Source organism: Biomphalaria glabrata, chromosome 12, assembly GCF_947242115.1.
Source record: "Biomphalaria glabrata chromosome 12, xgBioGlab47.1, whole genome shotgun sequence".
Taxonomy (NCBI): domain Eukaryota; kingdom Metazoa; phylum Mollusca; class Gastropoda; family Planorbidae; genus Biomphalaria; species Biomphalaria glabrata.
In genome coordinates this window covers 21,710,387-21,727,779 of record NC_074722.1, presented here as the reverse complement: position 1 = coordinate 21,727,779, position 17,393 = coordinate 21,710,387, and the positions used below count along the sequence as shown (strand labels likewise).

At 37.5% G+C, this 17,393-nt stretch overlaps 1 protein-coding gene across 5 annotated transcripts in view; it reads left to right on the top strand.

Annotated features, from left to right (window-relative positions):
* The first annotated feature begins 936 nt into the window (after window positions 1-936).
* Window positions 937-17,393, top strand: part of LOC106050198 (uncharacterized) — a 52,211-nt gene continuing 35,754 nt past the window's right edge. The window contains exons 1-3 of one of the 5 annotated variants that reach the window (XM_056007044.1): window positions 937-1,193; window positions 4,479-4,670; window positions 16,373-16,596. In XM_056007044.1, coding sequence (XP_055863019.1) covers window positions 4,482-4,670; window positions 16,373-16,596 — 413 coding nt within the window. In that variant the 5' untranslated portion in view covers window positions 937-1,193; window positions 4,479-4,481. Of the gene's footprint in view, window positions 1,194-3,754; window positions 4,671-5,747; window positions 5,914-16,372; window positions 16,597-17,393 lie in introns of those variants that run through there. The other 4 variants (XM_056007043.1, XM_056007046.1, XM_056007045.1 and 1 more) reach the window with 4 other exon arrangements.

The window sequence follows — 17,393 nt, the reverse complement described above, 5'->3', positions numbered from 1 at the left end:
CTGTAGCTAGTGGTTTTTCTACAGAGTAGGGTAGCTAGCCCTACGCCCAACCCTCCTCTTTTCGCAGCCGGGCTGGGGACTGTAACATGGCGGACTTAATAGAACAATAAGATGTACATCATTTTGCAATCAATTTATTGGCCGATCATATGATAATGCCAGGGCCGAATTTGACACCCGGCCCGCCCCTGTTCTAGAGGACTTGTGAACAATTAAGCATCTTTTTTAAAATTTGTACTCAACAACGCTATTATATCTATGTAAGCCTGGCGTATATATCCACAGTAGATCCGATGGAAAGCTTTTTAACCTGGCTCGACTTCAAGAAAGCCAAGCCGAAAAGACAGCGTATCTTGATTAGGGAACTGATGTTCGACGAAAATGCGGCACTCACCACCCCATTTAAAAGAAAGAATACAAAGGCTAGAAAATGCTTTGATAGCTGGATGTCAAGAGTTCAGTCTTACAATCAATTTATACCAAGACAACGCATTAATACCCTAGATATGTATAGGAAATCAAAATCTGCTCCTCATCGAGTCATACTAGTTCAAAAATGTTTGAAAGCTATATACTGGGAGACTTGTACACATCTTTGCCTTTATCAATACATTGCATTTAAAACGCACTCTTATCATAGAATGGCAACATTAATGTAAAACTACACTACTACTCAGTAATTAGTCACATTTTGACGAGATCTATCATTCTCTTTTTAAAAATATAAATAGATTTTTAATCAATTTTTCACTAAACCTTTCCCGCTGATTCTACATGAATGCAATAAAATCCTAGCGTGAACCGCTATTCAAGTACAAACTGGCATATTTGTATCCCACAGACAAGCAGACGAGAATATGGTCACATGACGTTTTACATCACGAGGAGTTAATAATAACTTCATGTCTCTTGCTTAGTATTGATTTTAGTTTTTCTTTTCTACTTTTTTTTCTCTTATCACTATCGTACAGTAATTTTCAATAGAAACTTCATTTTATTATCACAGTCCAAAGGATTGTCATGTTTAGGAACATTAAATTGTTAATATTATTCTTAGTTTTGATACGAATAAAGAGATGGGCTTATACAATAACTATTTCATGCAACGGAACAAAAGCGTTTTGTGCGGAATCATTACCATCAATGATGATTCCATAATAATTTTTAAAATTTAATGGAGTGTGAATTTTCAAGTACGTAAGTCATATTGTATCCGGACGATTTATATAAGATCAAATTATTCAAATTATATATATCTCTGACGCCTGAGAGATGGAACTTATTGTGACAGATTTTTATTTTTAAATAACAATAATAATTATAATAATAGATCTTTATAATCCTAGATTATCATTGTCGAGGGTGGAGGAAACAAATAGTGTATAACTAATAAAGCTTGTCTTCGAGTCCAAAGATTAATGAGAAGTGAAATATTTTATGTGGCTACGCAGCCCCAGCTGCGACCTACATATTTTGTCACAACCAACACAGACATAACCATTGTGCGCCGGTGGTCGAATTAGATTCTCTATTTCCTGTCTACATCTGTCCTCTGCAGTGGATTTTCTTTGGTCTCAAATGTGTGACATGTGGCCTTGATCTTCAGCTGCCTCATTCTGAAGCCGCCTGCAGCAAGGTGCAAGTTGGCGCCTAAGCTGGTTTTCAAAGCGTTTCCGTGGGGTATGTCTGTTACGTCGACCACCTTTTTGCTCACAAAAAAAAACACTTCCTTTGCAAACGTTCGTTTCTGATACTTGACACAAGCCTAGCCCTCTATATTGTCCATATTGTTTAACCTCCATTTGTCATTGATGGTGCGTTCAAGAAGTCTTCGTTGCTTTCTGTAAAGTACCCATGTCTCAGATCCATAAAGAAGGGTTGAAAGAACTAACGCTTGGTTGATACTGATTTAAATCACACTGGCTCTTAAACGCACCATCATTGACAAATGGAGGTTAAACAGTATGGACAATATAGAGGGCTAGGCTTGTGTCAAGTATGAGAAACGAACGTTTGCCAAAGGGAGTGTTTTTTTTTTTGTGAGCAAAAAGGTGGTCGACGTAACAGACATACCCCACGGAACAAGGCTCGTGCAAAGATCTTTTCTGCTACTGGCAGAAGTGTTATGCCTCAATAGTTTGAACAGTTAGACTTGTCACCCTTTTGTATAGGGATATGATTAAATCTCGAAGTTCACGTTGGACCACGCACTTCTCCAAGCATAGAGCGAAATAGTCTGTTAGCCTCTCAGTTAGGGCGACACCTAGGCAGCTAGCTTAATGCTGGGACACACTGATCTACTGTAGATTTTTATATTGTTTATGTACAATTAGATCTACATTTTATTTATGTGCAATTAAATCTACATTTTGTTTATTTGTATATTTATTTTTTTACAATTAGATCTACATTTTTACAATACCCCTATTCAAGTCAGACCTTCATGGAGGAATCTGGGTGGACACTGATCTCGAACACTACTCTAACGATTTCCTATAAATGTAACAGTTTATGTAGGCCTATATCGCTGAGAAAAGAATTACTAGCTCGTTGGCCACATGGAGAAAGCTCTAATTTGACCGTTATATTTGTTCAAAGTAAAAAATAAATGTAAATTTGGCTAGAGACTAAATCTAGGTCTAGATCCAACATCGATTTGAAAGGACAATCGCAATCGGCAATTTCCGAAGGTGTAGGCATTATTGATTCAATTAATGTTCAGGAAAAATTGTGCGTATCGTCTTCTCAACCTTTTTAGTTCCGCGATCCCTTTTTACAATTTCTCACTATGTGGCGACCCCCCAACCGTGTTTTCACTAATGTCATAGAGATCTAGTTTCATGGGTTGCTTCATTATAGGAATACAATCTACAATAACATGATGGCATATTACTTGGTAATAAACGGATGTACTTTTACGTGGGTAAATCTTTGCCATAGAAACAATACCTATGATTCTGCAATGGCGCACGTTTCGCCGCGCCATTTGCTGGACTAATTAAACCTGTTACAAATGTTAATGCTGCGACGATTACAATGTTAAACATGAATCTGATTATGTTTTTTTGTAGGCCTATCATTTATCCTCGAATGCAAATGATAGTAAACAAAATAGTAACTTCCAATGAAATTTTTTTACAGTGTCATTAATTAAATTGTAAGTTTCTTTAAGTATATTGATAGATTATCTAAGCGTCGCTTACATTTTTACGTCAATCTAATAAAGATTACGTCAAGATGCTAGATTTAGAAGTAGATCTAAATTTACACTAGATATTTACACTAGATCTTAGAAGTAGATCTACATTTACATATCTACATACGTCAAGATGCTAGATTTAGAAGTAGATATATATTTACACTAGATATTTACACTAGATCTTAGAAGTAGATCTATATCTAGACTTGATCGAGTTCTACGTGTAATAAACGTATAACTAAATAATAAATATCTTGTACTATACCCGCTGGCCTAATTGGTAGAATCGTTCGATTAAGAAGCAGACGGTGTCAACATCACGAGTTGGATTCCCCATTTCAGATAGGCCCTATAATATTTTATTTAAAGTTGTAGTCTTTTAAAAATGTAATTTTTAAAGTTTTTCGTCTTTATATTTATTTTATTGCATATGATCTTAATAATCTTAACATTTTCAAACAGCTTAATAAAATCTGCATTACCAAAACAGAAGCAAAGCCAATGGTGGGGGGGGGGGGGAGAATAAATCAGAAGAAAATATTGATAGTGGTGTTAATGTGTATATACTTTCTTTTCATTCTTTAAATAGATTTTTCAACGTGATATTTCAAATTTATTTTTAATATTAAATAGGCTTCGTGTTCAACTGTTTGATACAGTTGTTGTAGACCTACTTTTTTATTGTATTTCTTAGACATAGTTTGTGAATGGGATATTTTAACGTTTCAAAACAAAAAGATTGAGCTGTACCTGGACACTGAAAACAAATGTCTACGTCACATATTATATTCACGTCATGCCTATGACTAGATAATAAATCAAAATTGTAACATATAGAAGTCTGGTTTAGTTAATGTGGCTTTTGACTTTCATCAAATATTGTTTTTAAACTTTTGACCCTTTCCAAAAACACAAGTTTAGCAGGTCAAATCACTACAGCTTCACGTCCTAATGACACACATCCTGTAGTCCCCCATCTACTTGTCTAGTATCATTCAAGAATTGTCCATTGACCTCTAAGCTTAATATAGTTTTACTTGATATATTTAAAAAAAAGTCTGCGTGATCGCCGATAGTTTGCAGTTGCCATGGTTACACAGCGCCTAGCATTGGCAAGTGCTATATTTAGCAGCTCATAACAATGGTTTTTCTTTCCTTTAACGCATCCGTTGAACTGAAAATGTGAAACAGACGTCTGTGTAATCTTTCTGCATCTGTCACTTTGTAATGCATGAGACTGTCTGACTGAATACATGTCAAACTTGAGTATTTCTGGCAGACGATGTCCTTTGATTTCAACTGGACGGAGACTAATGCTACATTGACCACCTTTACCTTGCCTAGACCGGACATCTCCACACAGAACAACATTCACCAGTCAGACATGGTACTTTTGGTTGTCACCAGTGTTTTAGCGGTCAACGCTACGATCAGCTTGTTTTTGAACATCTTCTTGGTCTTCATAATCTTGGTAAGTCTTTACCTAAGTCTCTGTTGGAAGCTCGTTGTGAATGTCTATATTGATAAGTCCTAATTAGTTACAGTCTATCTCTGTCTCTGTTGGAAACTCTTTGTGAATGTCTATATTGATAAGTCCTAATTAGTTACAGTCTATCTCTGTCTCTGTTGGAAACTCGTTGTGAATGTCTATATTGATAAGTCCTAATTAGTTACAGTCTATCTCTGTCTCTGTTGGAAGCTCTTTGTGAATGTCTATATTGATAAGTCCTAATTAGTTACAGTCTATCTCTGTCTCTGTTGGAAACTCGTTGTGAATGTCTATATTGATAAGTCCTAATTAGTTACAGTCTATCTCTGTCTCTGTTGGAAACTCTTTGTGAATGTCTATATTGATAAGTCCTAATTAGTTACAGTCTATCTCTGTCTCTGTTGGAAACTCGTTGTGAATGTCTATATTGATAAGTCCTAATTAGTTACAGTCTATCTCTGTCTCTGTTGGAAGCTCGTTGTGAATGTCTATATTGATAAGTCCTAATTAGTTACAGTCTATCTCTGTCTCTGTTGGAAGCTCGTTGTGAATGTCTATATTGATAAGTCCTAATTAGTTACAGTCTATCTCTGTCTCTGTTGGAAACTCGTTGTGAATGTCTATATTGGTAAGTGTGAGTCAAATTAGTGACGAAATTTGTTTATATAACATTTAACCGCCTTACCCACCCGTTTAACACTAATCGCTCGCACCCCTTTGCCCCACTAGCGGATACAGAACATTTGAGTGGAGGGGGGGGGGCGATTTTTTTCCAAACCTAACCCTAACATAATATATATAAAAGAGATTAAAAAAATGATCATATTACAACCAGAGAAGTGTTTCTCAAACTTCGGCAAACAAACAGTCACGTTGGAGCCCCAACGCCAAGCGTTCACTGCCAGAAACACAGAGAAACACATTCTCGTGACAGCTCATTTTTCATCCTATTTAAAAAGTCAGGTCAAATGTACTTACAGTACAGGGGGGGGGGATGGCCGATAGTGAAGTGTGAGGGACAATCGAGATACAAGTAATATTTGTTTGTAAAATGTTTTACATGTTTCGGATATTCCTTCAGAGTTGAAGATAGTTTACTTCCTAGTCCAAACCTCCCGCAGGACGACGGGGGATGGGAACGGGCAGGGTTTGAACCCTGGACCATCGATAAATCTGAACGACAGTCCAGCTCGCAAAACGCACAACCAGGCAGCCATCCAATAATGTAAGTATATCTTTATTACGCGTATTTATCTAATATTATCTACATGTTAAGCGAGACTTCTTGTAGTAGGCTTTTTTTTTTTGGTCAGAATAAGACGCCAACAGAACGATGGTTAAACGCTCTTTGGATATTCGACTGTTTTTTTGAAACGTTTTCAATAATGTTTTTACTTTTTAAAATTATAATGTAAATTTATAGGCCCTCATCATTAAACTCCATTCGAGTGAGGGCTTGAGAGGCTCAAATACTCTCTTCCAAAGGCCCTGGACAGAAACCCTGCTGTCTTGCGTAGTGCATACATGTCACCATACAGGTCAAGAATTTTTGGTTTTCCAGACCTGTTGAGACGGAGATCAGCAAGTCTAGGGCAGTCAAACAGAATATGAGGCACGGTTTCCTCTTCTTCCCCGCAGCGGGGGCATCGTGAATCGAAATTTGGCCATAGCCATGAGAAATATGAGCCTACAGGACAGTGGCCTGTCCTGCACTGTGCTATAATAGTTTGCTCAGGCCTGGACAGCCTCCACCATGGGGAAGTGCGGTCAGGGCGCCTCATGCGCTCCCAGACTTCGCAGGCTTTTTAGGACTTGTCCCAGCACTCAAACCACCTTTCCATTTTGAATTATAGCCAGAGTATGATGAAAACTAACAGCCTGACCAGTGGGTGGAATTTGCCCTCCCTGGTGGGCCAAGGAGTCTGCAATAGTGTTGCCAGTCACACCTATGTGACTCGGTACCCACTGCATTATTACAGGGGTGCCATAGCGTTGTTCTATGTTGTGTGAAGCCATGATAACGGTGTCGATATTGAAGCGCCATGGTCCAGGGCTTTGCAAAGCCTGTAATACAGATTTTGAGTCAGTGACCACAGCAATCTGTGTTGCCCTCAAATGCCCCTCGCCGAATTGAGAGTCAATGACCTTTAAGGCTTCACAGACTGCCATGGCCTCCGCATCAAATCTGCAAACACTACCACATGGTCCAAAGATTTTGACTGAGTAAGAGCCAAGAAAGTCGATGTAGGCTCCATAGCCTGCTCTTTCAGAATCTATCAATGCCGACCCATCAGTATATGCAAAAGTAGCACTGGGCTTGAAGGCATTAATGGTCTCCAGTGCTAGAATTTGAAGGTCGTTAGATGAACGACTAAGCTTAGTGGCGTTAGGATCTACTAGTTTCAATCGTATGTCTGGGGTTTTTGGGCGACCCCAAGGGGGAAGTTGGGGAAATGTTTTGTCGGTTGGTGGAGAGGCAAACTTTATCAGATAGTCTAGTGGCATGATGCATAAAAGACTGCATATGAATACGTTTTCTGCATCTTTCTTTAATACCGCTCACAGCAAGTCAGTACTGACCTTTCCCTCCTAAGGTTTAGTGAACCTACATTAGCCATTATTTCAACCGCATTTACAGACAAATCTTTGTGCTTGGGACTGTTGTTCAAGAGCCCTAACTCTATTGCAAACACAACAGATTCGTTCCTTGAAAAGAAAATATACTTCAAAGATTTAGATTAAGACTTTGAGGGTCGCCTTCGAAAAAACAAATGTCTTAGAAAAATAATATTTAAAAAAATTAATTTACAAATGATTAATTTTGTTGTTCAAAGCTCTGAACAAAAAACATTCGGAAAACGAAGGTGAAATGAAGTAGACCAATTCAATTCTACTCTCATTTTTTTTAATCTTTAGGATTCAAATATCAATCGTCAGTTATAGTCCAAAAGTCATGTATACAATAGAAAACTGTTAGATTGTGTAAAGGTAGAGAAAAGGCGAATAGGAAAAAATATCTGGTTTCAGAACTCATTTCAATTGTTACTCTTATACTTAAATTTTTTTTTATGAATTCTAAACTTTCCAAAACATAGTCTTTAAATAATTATTTTGAATTCCTATAGACTTAGTTGCCATATCTGACTATTCTGTTTTTTATAAAGTGCCATTTTTGTCGTCAGTGGCGGTAGAGTGGAAACGATTGTCATGTATGAGTCGTCTCTTCTTTTTAGAATTATTGATAGGATTGCATTTTGAAGAATAAGGGTTGGCAACTCGATATAAGAATTTAATTTATAGCGTATATAGCTTATATTTGTTTACTTATTTCGTAACTATAATACAAAAGAAAAAGTATTAGTCTGCCCGTCGGGGGGGGGGGGGGGGGAATCGCCCATACTACCTGGTACAACCCTCTTTTCATTTTATATTTACTAATGATTTAATGTGAGATTAGAATGTGGTGTGATTTATTATACACATGGGTTCAAATATCAATTAGGAGCTCATGTTATAAAGATAGTCAACAAATTGTATTCGCACACCATGATTTCTGCTTACACATTATAAGTCTAGAGTAGGGAGGATAATAGATGCAATCGCTTCCCCCCCCCCACACACACACACAGAAGCGGCCTAGATACCAGAAGGGAATAACATAATATAAAGATTGGTTAAAATATAAAGAAGTAAATTTTATTATATAGCTATGTAACTAATTATGTTAACTAACTGTAATTTATTGTTTAAAAATTGGACCGCCCCACCACTCGCAATTTAATGGTCGGTATTGATGCAATCGCCCCCCCCCCTCCAACACACACCAAATGGGCCAACATACTAGGTGGAGCCATCCAACATACTAAATACTAGGTGGAGCCATCCAACATACTAGGTGGAGCCATCCAACATACTAGGTGGAGCGATTCAATATACTAGGTGGAGCGATTCAACATACTAGGTGGAGCGATCCAAAAATACTAGGTGGAGCCATCCTACATACTAGGTGGAGCGACCCAAAAATACTAGGTGGAGCGATCCAAAAATACTAGGTGGAGCGATCCAAAAATACTAGGTGGAGCGATCCAAAAATACTAGGTGGAGCGATCCAACATACTAGGTGGAGCGATCCAACATACTAGGTGGAGCCATCCAACATACTAGGTGGAGCGATTCAAAAATACTAGGTGGAGCGATCCAACATACTAGGTGGAGCCATCCAACATACTAGGTGGAGCGATCCAAAAATACTAGGTGGAGCGATCCAACATACTAGGTGGAGCCATCCAACATACTAGGTGGAGCGATTCAATATACTAGGTGGAGCCATCCTACATACTAGGTGGAGCGATCCAAAAATACTAGGTGGAGCGATCCAAAAATACTAGGTGGAGCGATCCAAAAATACTAGGTGGAGCGATCCAAAAATACTAGGTGGAGCGATCCAAAAATACTAGGTGGAGCGATCCAAAAATACTAGGTGGAGCGATCCAAAAATACTAGGTGGAGCGATCCAAAAATACTAGGTGGAGCGATCCAAAAATACTAGGTGGAGCGATCCAAAAATACTAGGTGGAGCGATCCAAAAATACTAGGTGGAGCGATCCAAAAATACTAGGTGGAGCCATCCTACATACTAGGTGGAGCGATCCAAAAATACTAGGTGGAGCGATCCAAAAATAAGTTTAAAATATAAATAATTAATATATATTATTAACATAAGTAAAGAATTCGTAAATAAAGTGTGTGATTTCTCTAGTTAAATTCGCCCGCCGAGTGGGGGGTGGGGTGGCGATCGCCCACCCTGGATCCGTCAGTGCTTTGTCCTCATTGTTTATCCTGCTTCCCTCTTCCGTACACAAGTGTCCCTCCTATTCTTCCCACTTGTCACTAGTAGGAAAAAGCAGTCCAAAAAAAAAAAAAAAGCTGCATTTGAATTTCCTCATTAAAAAATCTTGACATGATTCGGAATTAGTTGACTGTAGACTATTTCACGGCTGGGAAGTACTAGCTCTCCTCTCAATTGCTCCTCATGGCACGAAGCTGTGAGTCTTGGAGTCCCAAGATTTGAAGCAAGAAGAGTGGTCAGGTTGAAAGAGCGCCGAACCAACAAAAAGCTGATAGAAGAAGCAGGCCTATCTGCATCTGACCAAACCCACCCATGCCACGTATGCAGAAGGCTTTTTAAAGAGAGGATTGGACTTTACAGTGATCTTCGAGTCCATAGGAAATGAGAAATGTGCTCATCTTGGATCACGAAGGAGAAGCTCTATTTATTTCCCTTTAAAATAGGACTAAAACCATGATTGAAAGCTCCTATGTCATTCAATGTTCACCCAAAGCCAGCTCAGAAAGCACGAATGTCAGCACTCTCTCATCTAATATGTAAGGCCCTGCCCGAGCATCACATGCACATTGTAGCCTATCATTACAAAGCTTATATCAACTCTCTCTGTCTGATCAAAAGTGTTTTCTACGTTATTTCTCCCACACCATTTATTGAACCTAACCAAAAATAATTCAATAAAAATATGAAATGTCACCGTCTGTTTCGGATACTAAAACAGGTCTGTTACATAAAGATGAAGGTCGCTTCTAAAGAGCACCCCATGTTACATAAATAAATAAATAAATTATAGCTTTTATATAGCGCTACTTTCATGGCTATAGCATGCTCAGAGCGCTATGGTCCAATCTCATTTGTGGACCAGAGGAGGTATCTGGGAGAAGGTTTTTCCGTGCTGCCTTTAGGCGCTCAGTAAACACAATTCTGCTCGAGTCGGGTGTCTAACCTCGAGCCCCCTTCAAATGTAGCCAAGCCAAGCCAAGTTCAAGCGTACTTAGCCTCTCGACCACGAATCCCACATAACAAATGTGATCTAGGAATAGTAGCGAGTAGAGCTAAAACTAGTCAATGAGATGTAACGTCAATAATAGTTCCCTTGCGACTTTTTGGCTAATAACGAGTTCCCATAAGACCAAGAGCTAGAATTAGGTTTTTAAGATCAACTGATCTGTGTTTAAGTGGATGACACGTTCGTTCAGCGATATTTTGGTCCCTAGTATTGTATTTCCTAGGTTATTAAGGTTATTAAGTATAACCTCTAGGTATATAATTACACTAATGTATGCGATTCATAAGACTTAACAAAGTCTCAGGTAAACATATATACAAATAGTTTATTGACATGAAAAGTCTTATGCTCACGGGCCTCAATAAAAACAAAAATCACACACTTCAAAATAGTATGGCACACCTCACAAATCATATATTACAAATAAATACATATTCCATAAGGCAATATGTCGTCTGATTCGGGAAATAACACATCAGTGTTGAAAAAAAAGAAAACTTCTAAAGTCACAGGCATCAGGTCAACATAAGACCACTTTTAGCCACTCGAAGGTCACAGGCTTCAGGCCAACAAATAGCCACTTTTAGCCACTCTAAGGTCTAGGTTTCTGGCCAACTCAGCCACTTTTAGCCAAAAAAAGGTCTTGATGAGCTATAGAATCCATCACAGACACAGGGCTAGAAAATACGTCACGTTTGGGAATACCCCAAGATGCAAAACATCAGGGTTAAAATATACTACCTGGAAACCCTTTGAGGCTATAGCCTATCTATGAATTAATAAAAATATACAAAATACAATAATGATTAAAAATATACAAAAGACAATAATGATTAAAAATATACTTAGCCCAAATATCTCCAGAGCAGGACACACTTCTCCTGAGTACCCCAATACACAGCAAGGTCCAATGGTCAAGCTGGTAACTCGAGAATAAGTGGCAACTAAACACACTCTTCATTAACTCCCCATTATGTCACGTCACACACCTCCACCTTAAAAATACCATTGTGAGGAAAACGCACAAGGCACTAAATTGGGAAAATTACATAAGTATCAAACACCAAAAAATTACAAGTTAACATCGCATCTTTTTAAGCATTTCTACCATCTACCAATTTCCCACCAAAATTCTCTACAGCATTAATAATCAACTTTGATTGATGTACACAAAGGGAAACAATCTATCTATCTATCTATATAATTCTATTCTTCCCTCAACAGTTTGGACGAGAAGCAAGAAGTAAAGGAAAGATCACTCTCTTATTTCTGCAGATAGAGTAACCCCTTGAAAAAACAAGAGGGACTAGAGTGGTATTCACGGATGGCTGATTGGTCGTGCGGTTTGCGCGCTGGACTGTCAAACCCTGCCCGCTCCCGTCCCCCTTCGTCCTGCGGGAGGTTTGGACTAAGAAGTAAACAATCGTCAACATCCGAAGCATGTAAAACATTTTACAAAGAAACATTTTAATAACACTAAATAGCAGCGCCGGACTTAACCATTGTGACCAAGAAGTCATAGAAAGAGAACAAGTAATCTACTATGTATGTTCACCCGTCACTAAATAGCAGGGCCGGACTTAAGCATTGTGGGGCCCTATGCGAAACGGATTTCGCGAGGCCAAGTTTGTGTAAGGAAGCGGATAATAAGTAAAATTTAAGTGTTTGTATTAGAAAATAAATTCGTCTAGTCCTTTCATTCATTCTTTACTAAGAACAGAATTACTTTACGAGCCTTGCGTGTATCAAAGTCATACAGTATATCATAAAAATTGTATTTCCTTCATAGATCTCGCTCAATAGCAATAATTACCAAATGTTCAATCTATCTACGAGAATTGTTGACCTCAAGTAATTCTTCATTAGTTTGGTGCGCAAGAAGCTTCTTTCACCAGATTACACAATTACGGCTAATGCATAATGCCGTTTTTATTAATCGCGCGTAGGACTGGCGTTTTCCATATTTTGTTTATACATTTCATGAGATTTGTATGAGTTTTCAAAAGATTTTTAATAATTTCCGGAGATTTCCATGACTTTTTCATATATATATTGCAATTTCAGTAGATTTCCAGGAGCTCCTGGTAAATCAGGCGGCCGCGGGAAATCTGTTATTTATAAGTTATAATATGGTTTAATTTAATAATTTACACCTAGAATTAGCAAGGGCCCTATGGAAGCATGAGGTCCACTGGGGTCGCAAAGGTTGCAGTAGCCTATGGCCGGCCCTGCAAAATAGAGGCATATCTTACGCCGTGGGTTGACTATATATGTATATAACAAGTAATCTACTCTGTATTCACCCGTCACTAAATAGCAGGGCCGGACTTAAACATTGTGGGGCCCTATGCGAAACTGAATTCGCGGGGCTAAGTTTGGGTAGGGATACGAATTATAAGTGAAAATAAGGAGTTTATATTAGAAAATACATTCGTCTTTGCATTTTATTCATCCTTTACTTCGTACAGAATTACTTTACGAGCCTTGCGTGTAGCGAAGTCATACAGTACATCATAAAAATTCTATTTCCTACATAGATCACGCTCAATAGCAAGAATTACCAAATGTTTCAATCTATCTACGAGAATTGTTGAACTAAAGTAATTCTTCCTTAGTTTGAGGCGAGAGAAGCTTCTTTCACCAGATTCCAAAATTACGGGATAATGCCGTTGTAAGTGTAAGAATATTTAAAAAATGAAATATAAATGACAATTTTTTAATATGTGTTACTGATGTTCAAATTGAGTTACACAAAAAAAAAATATTTTTACAAAATTATGTCTTCAGTAAAAAGAATTTAAACATAGGAGGCCCAATAGAGATATGGATGCACTTAAATGTTCCTATAAAATTGCAAAACTGTGATTGAAAATGAAATTTGTTTTTAGCTTTTCCATCAACATACATGGTTAAACTAGATTTAGTGCGTAACAAAATTAAAGGCTACGCAAAGAAATAGACTGGATGTAGCAACTATAGGAGACAATAGCATTGCTTTGGCTAATTTAAATCTTGACATGACTATTATTGTCACACTACAGAAGGCACAATGTTCTCAATAGCTTAATTTCGTTTTTTTAGTGAATTCAGCAATAATAATATTTATATAAAAACAAGGTTACAAAGACAGTTTGTGTGGAAACACAAACTCAAAATCGGCCCCCGAAGTGGTCCACCCAGGCAGGCTTCAATATTTTCAGAAAGAACATCCGAATGAAATTATATCAAAGACAAATGAGAGATAAGAATGGAGAAAGAAGGTTAACAGATCTTGTGTAGTGCCCCAACGGTCCACCACATCAAAGTGAATGTGAATGTAAAGTTAGATGTGAACCTGGCCTAACTAGTTCCCCTTTCAGACCTTGTGGTCTAAAGGGCAGATGATGTAAAGTTCATCTGTTTTTGTGGCCTACAGTTAACGAGGGTGTAATGTAGCCAGCACAACGACCAACCGCCTTTACTTTTCCCCAACTATTGTCAGGTGAGTGGACTCAGAGGCGCCCAAAGATTCCAAAAGTTAAAAATCCCAGTCTTCACCGGATTCGAACCCGGAACCGCAGGTTCGGAAGCCAAGCGCTTTACCGCTCAGCCACCGCGCCTCCCCTGGCCTACCTGATGTCTTATAATTGTATCAATCTCTTATTCAAATAAAAAAAAGAAAGGTTTAGGAAAATGAAGTTTATAAGATTACCATTTGTTTTAAATTAGGTCTAACTTATAATGCATACTAATTAGCTTTTTCTCTTTAAAAAAATACTTGCATAACAGATTTTAAAAATTATATTTTTCGCTTTCAGGAAAAAAAAAGTAGCCGTTGCATCAGAACTTTGAATGGTCTAAAATATTGTGATGTCCGATTTTCAATATCTTTTCTAGTTTACGAGATCTAAACGGGACGGACGGACAAACGGACAGACATTTCACACAAAACTAATAGCGTCTTTTCCCCTTTCGGGGGCCGCTAAAAAACAAATTTACTATTAAACCTAAAAAAAGTAAGACCTAATAGTCAATAACTTAATAAGGGACAATCTGAAGGATTTGAAAGAAATTCATACTGTTGAGATTTATTTTTTATTTGTTATCACGTTATAATAGTCATAAAATTAACGATCTTTTATTGACAACATGAAAATAAATAAACTATTGACATTTTATTCAAATTTGCCATCTCACGCTTCTTTATTAGTGTATCTTTCTTATACGGGGGCGCTAGCGGATTTTTTTAACAAAAAATTACGAAAGGGGGGGCGGTAGACTAAAAAAGGTTAATGACCACTGGTATAGAGGTATTATGGACGAAAACAATTGAACGTTTTAAACTTAAAGCCCTCTGGAGCGGTTGGAAGGGGTGTTAAACTCAAAACCCCTTTGGCTACGCTCATAGAATTTTGTGACTGTAGTAATGGAGCCCAGCAACTGGTAGAAATTTGCAACCCATATTTCTATGCTCATTGAATTTTGTGACTGTAGTTTGCTATAGATTTTATAAATTATTGTCAAAACCATCTGTTGGAGGGGTTTTAAACTAAAATATCTCTGGAGTTTAAAAAACAACAACTCAAAACCCATTAGCTATGCTCATTTAATTTGGAAGAGGGGGTTTTTAACCTCAAAACTCTCAAGGAGGAGGCTTAAACTCAAAACCATATGGAGGGGTTTTAAACTTAAAGCTCTAAACTAAAGCTTTAAACTACAAAAAACAACTCTTAGCTACGCTCATAGAATCTGGTGACAGTTGTATGCTTTAGTTTTATATTGGAGAGGATATTTTATCGTAATTTGGAGGGGGTTTTAAGCTCAAAATCCCCACTTGGCTACGCTCATGGAAATTGGTGCATTATTTTTTTGTTTTATAGAAGAGGTCGGTTTTAACCTCAAAACCTCCCTTGGCTGCGCTGGCGCAAATGATGATTAAACATTAAAATATCACCTAAAATAAACAAAAATTAAAGCAAACAAGATTACGAAGAGAGGTTTTACTATTACACAAACTCAGAGGTGGCCCCCGTTGGATACACATATTTGCAAGGATCATTCAAGACATGATTTTGTTTTAAATGTAGGTTTTAAACTCAAAATCATCGGAAGGTTTTTTTTAACTCAAAACTCTTTGAGGGTTTTTTATTAACTCAAAACCCCCATTGGCTACGCTCATAGAGTTTGGTGACTATAATTTAATTTAGTTTAATATTGAATAGGGGCCTTTTAACCTCAAAACTCAAAATCCTCTGGAGGGGATTTTTAAACTCATAACCCCTTTGGCCACGCTCATATGGTTTGTATGGTTTGGTGACTGTAGTTTACTTTAGTTTTATATGAAAAAGTTTTTAATGTTGAAAAGTCTAAAGGAGAGTTTTAAACTCAAAACCTCCCCCCCCCCCAATTAAAATGTAACATACAATAAAGAAAATTAAAGCAAAAAAAAGTCACAAAATTCATTTCATTTCGGGGGAGGGGGCGGAGCACAATCCCCTACCCCCGGTACCAGGAGCAGAAAAAAAAAAGGTGAAAACATGTTGATTTTCAATACACAACTTGGGATGTGCCTAAATCGTCACATGAGATTTTGTAAAGGGAAAAGAGCGACTCTGACAATGTCATGAGAGAGATCTATAGAACGGTATGAGCTTTGTAATCAAGATCTACATTTGTTTCAAAATCAATATCTATTTATGTAGAGTATCAATAGACACGAATGTTTACTTGTCAATATTTATGCTTATTTAGTAATTAATATTTATGCGTGTTTAGTTAATCAATGTTTATGAGTGTTTACTCATCAATATTTATGCGTGTTTAGTCATCAATTATTCTCTATGTCTTCAGTACTCTCCTAGTCTAAGAACTCCACCAAACAGTCATCTCCTGAACATTTGTGCCAATAACATTATGCTGTGTCTAGCCATGGTGGTTTGCGTTCTGTCTATTCACTTCAACAGAATGGCTCTGACCGATGGTCACAGTAAGTTAATCGGTGGCGTCCAGATGTTCTTGACTTACAATAGCCTTCTCCAGTATTGGGGAACGTTTGCTAGCATCGGTTACTACAGGTCAGTTCGAACGACTTATCATTGATCATTGAAAGTATGTGAAATATCAATACAATGAACACTGTAGGTCATTGCTACCTTCCTATCAAGTTAAGATTAACTTCAGGTTTTATTTAATGTCAAAGAAACCAAGTGTCATAAATTTATATTTTATTTCACTCTACGTCGAAAGTTAAACATTGTTTAACTAAAAAAAAATTAGATTTAGGTCATTTAGATCAAAACATTAAACAGATATTGGATGTGGATCACAGGTCGAAACAAATATGTATAAAAGTTCTACATTTAAGCACTAAAGATTTATAGAATCTTTTTTTTTAAAGTCCATTTTGTAAAAATTTTTCATAACTAATTTTCAATAAAATGAAAACCATCTGGTCTCGAATCCTACATGAGGATCAGCCTTTCTTTATTTTGGAGTTCATCTCAGGTGTCGAGTCCTACATGAGGATCAGCCTTTCTATATATTGGAGTTCATCTCAGGTGTCGAGTCCTACATGAGGATCAGCCTTTCTATATATTGGAGTTCATCTCAGGTGTCGAGTCCTACATGAGGATCAGCCTTTCTATATATTGGAGTTCATCTCAGGTGTCGAGTCCTACATGAGGATCAGCCTTTCTATATATTGGAGTTCATCTCAGGTGTCGAATCAGGACGGCGATATCGTTTTCGAGTCATGTCGAAGATGTAAATGTTGAACTTCAGTTATTTAGAACGTACTCGAGCGATTTCTTTGTTTCAGCCACATTCTTTTACAAACCTGTACAAAATAAGGCTAACAGTACGTGAATTAACC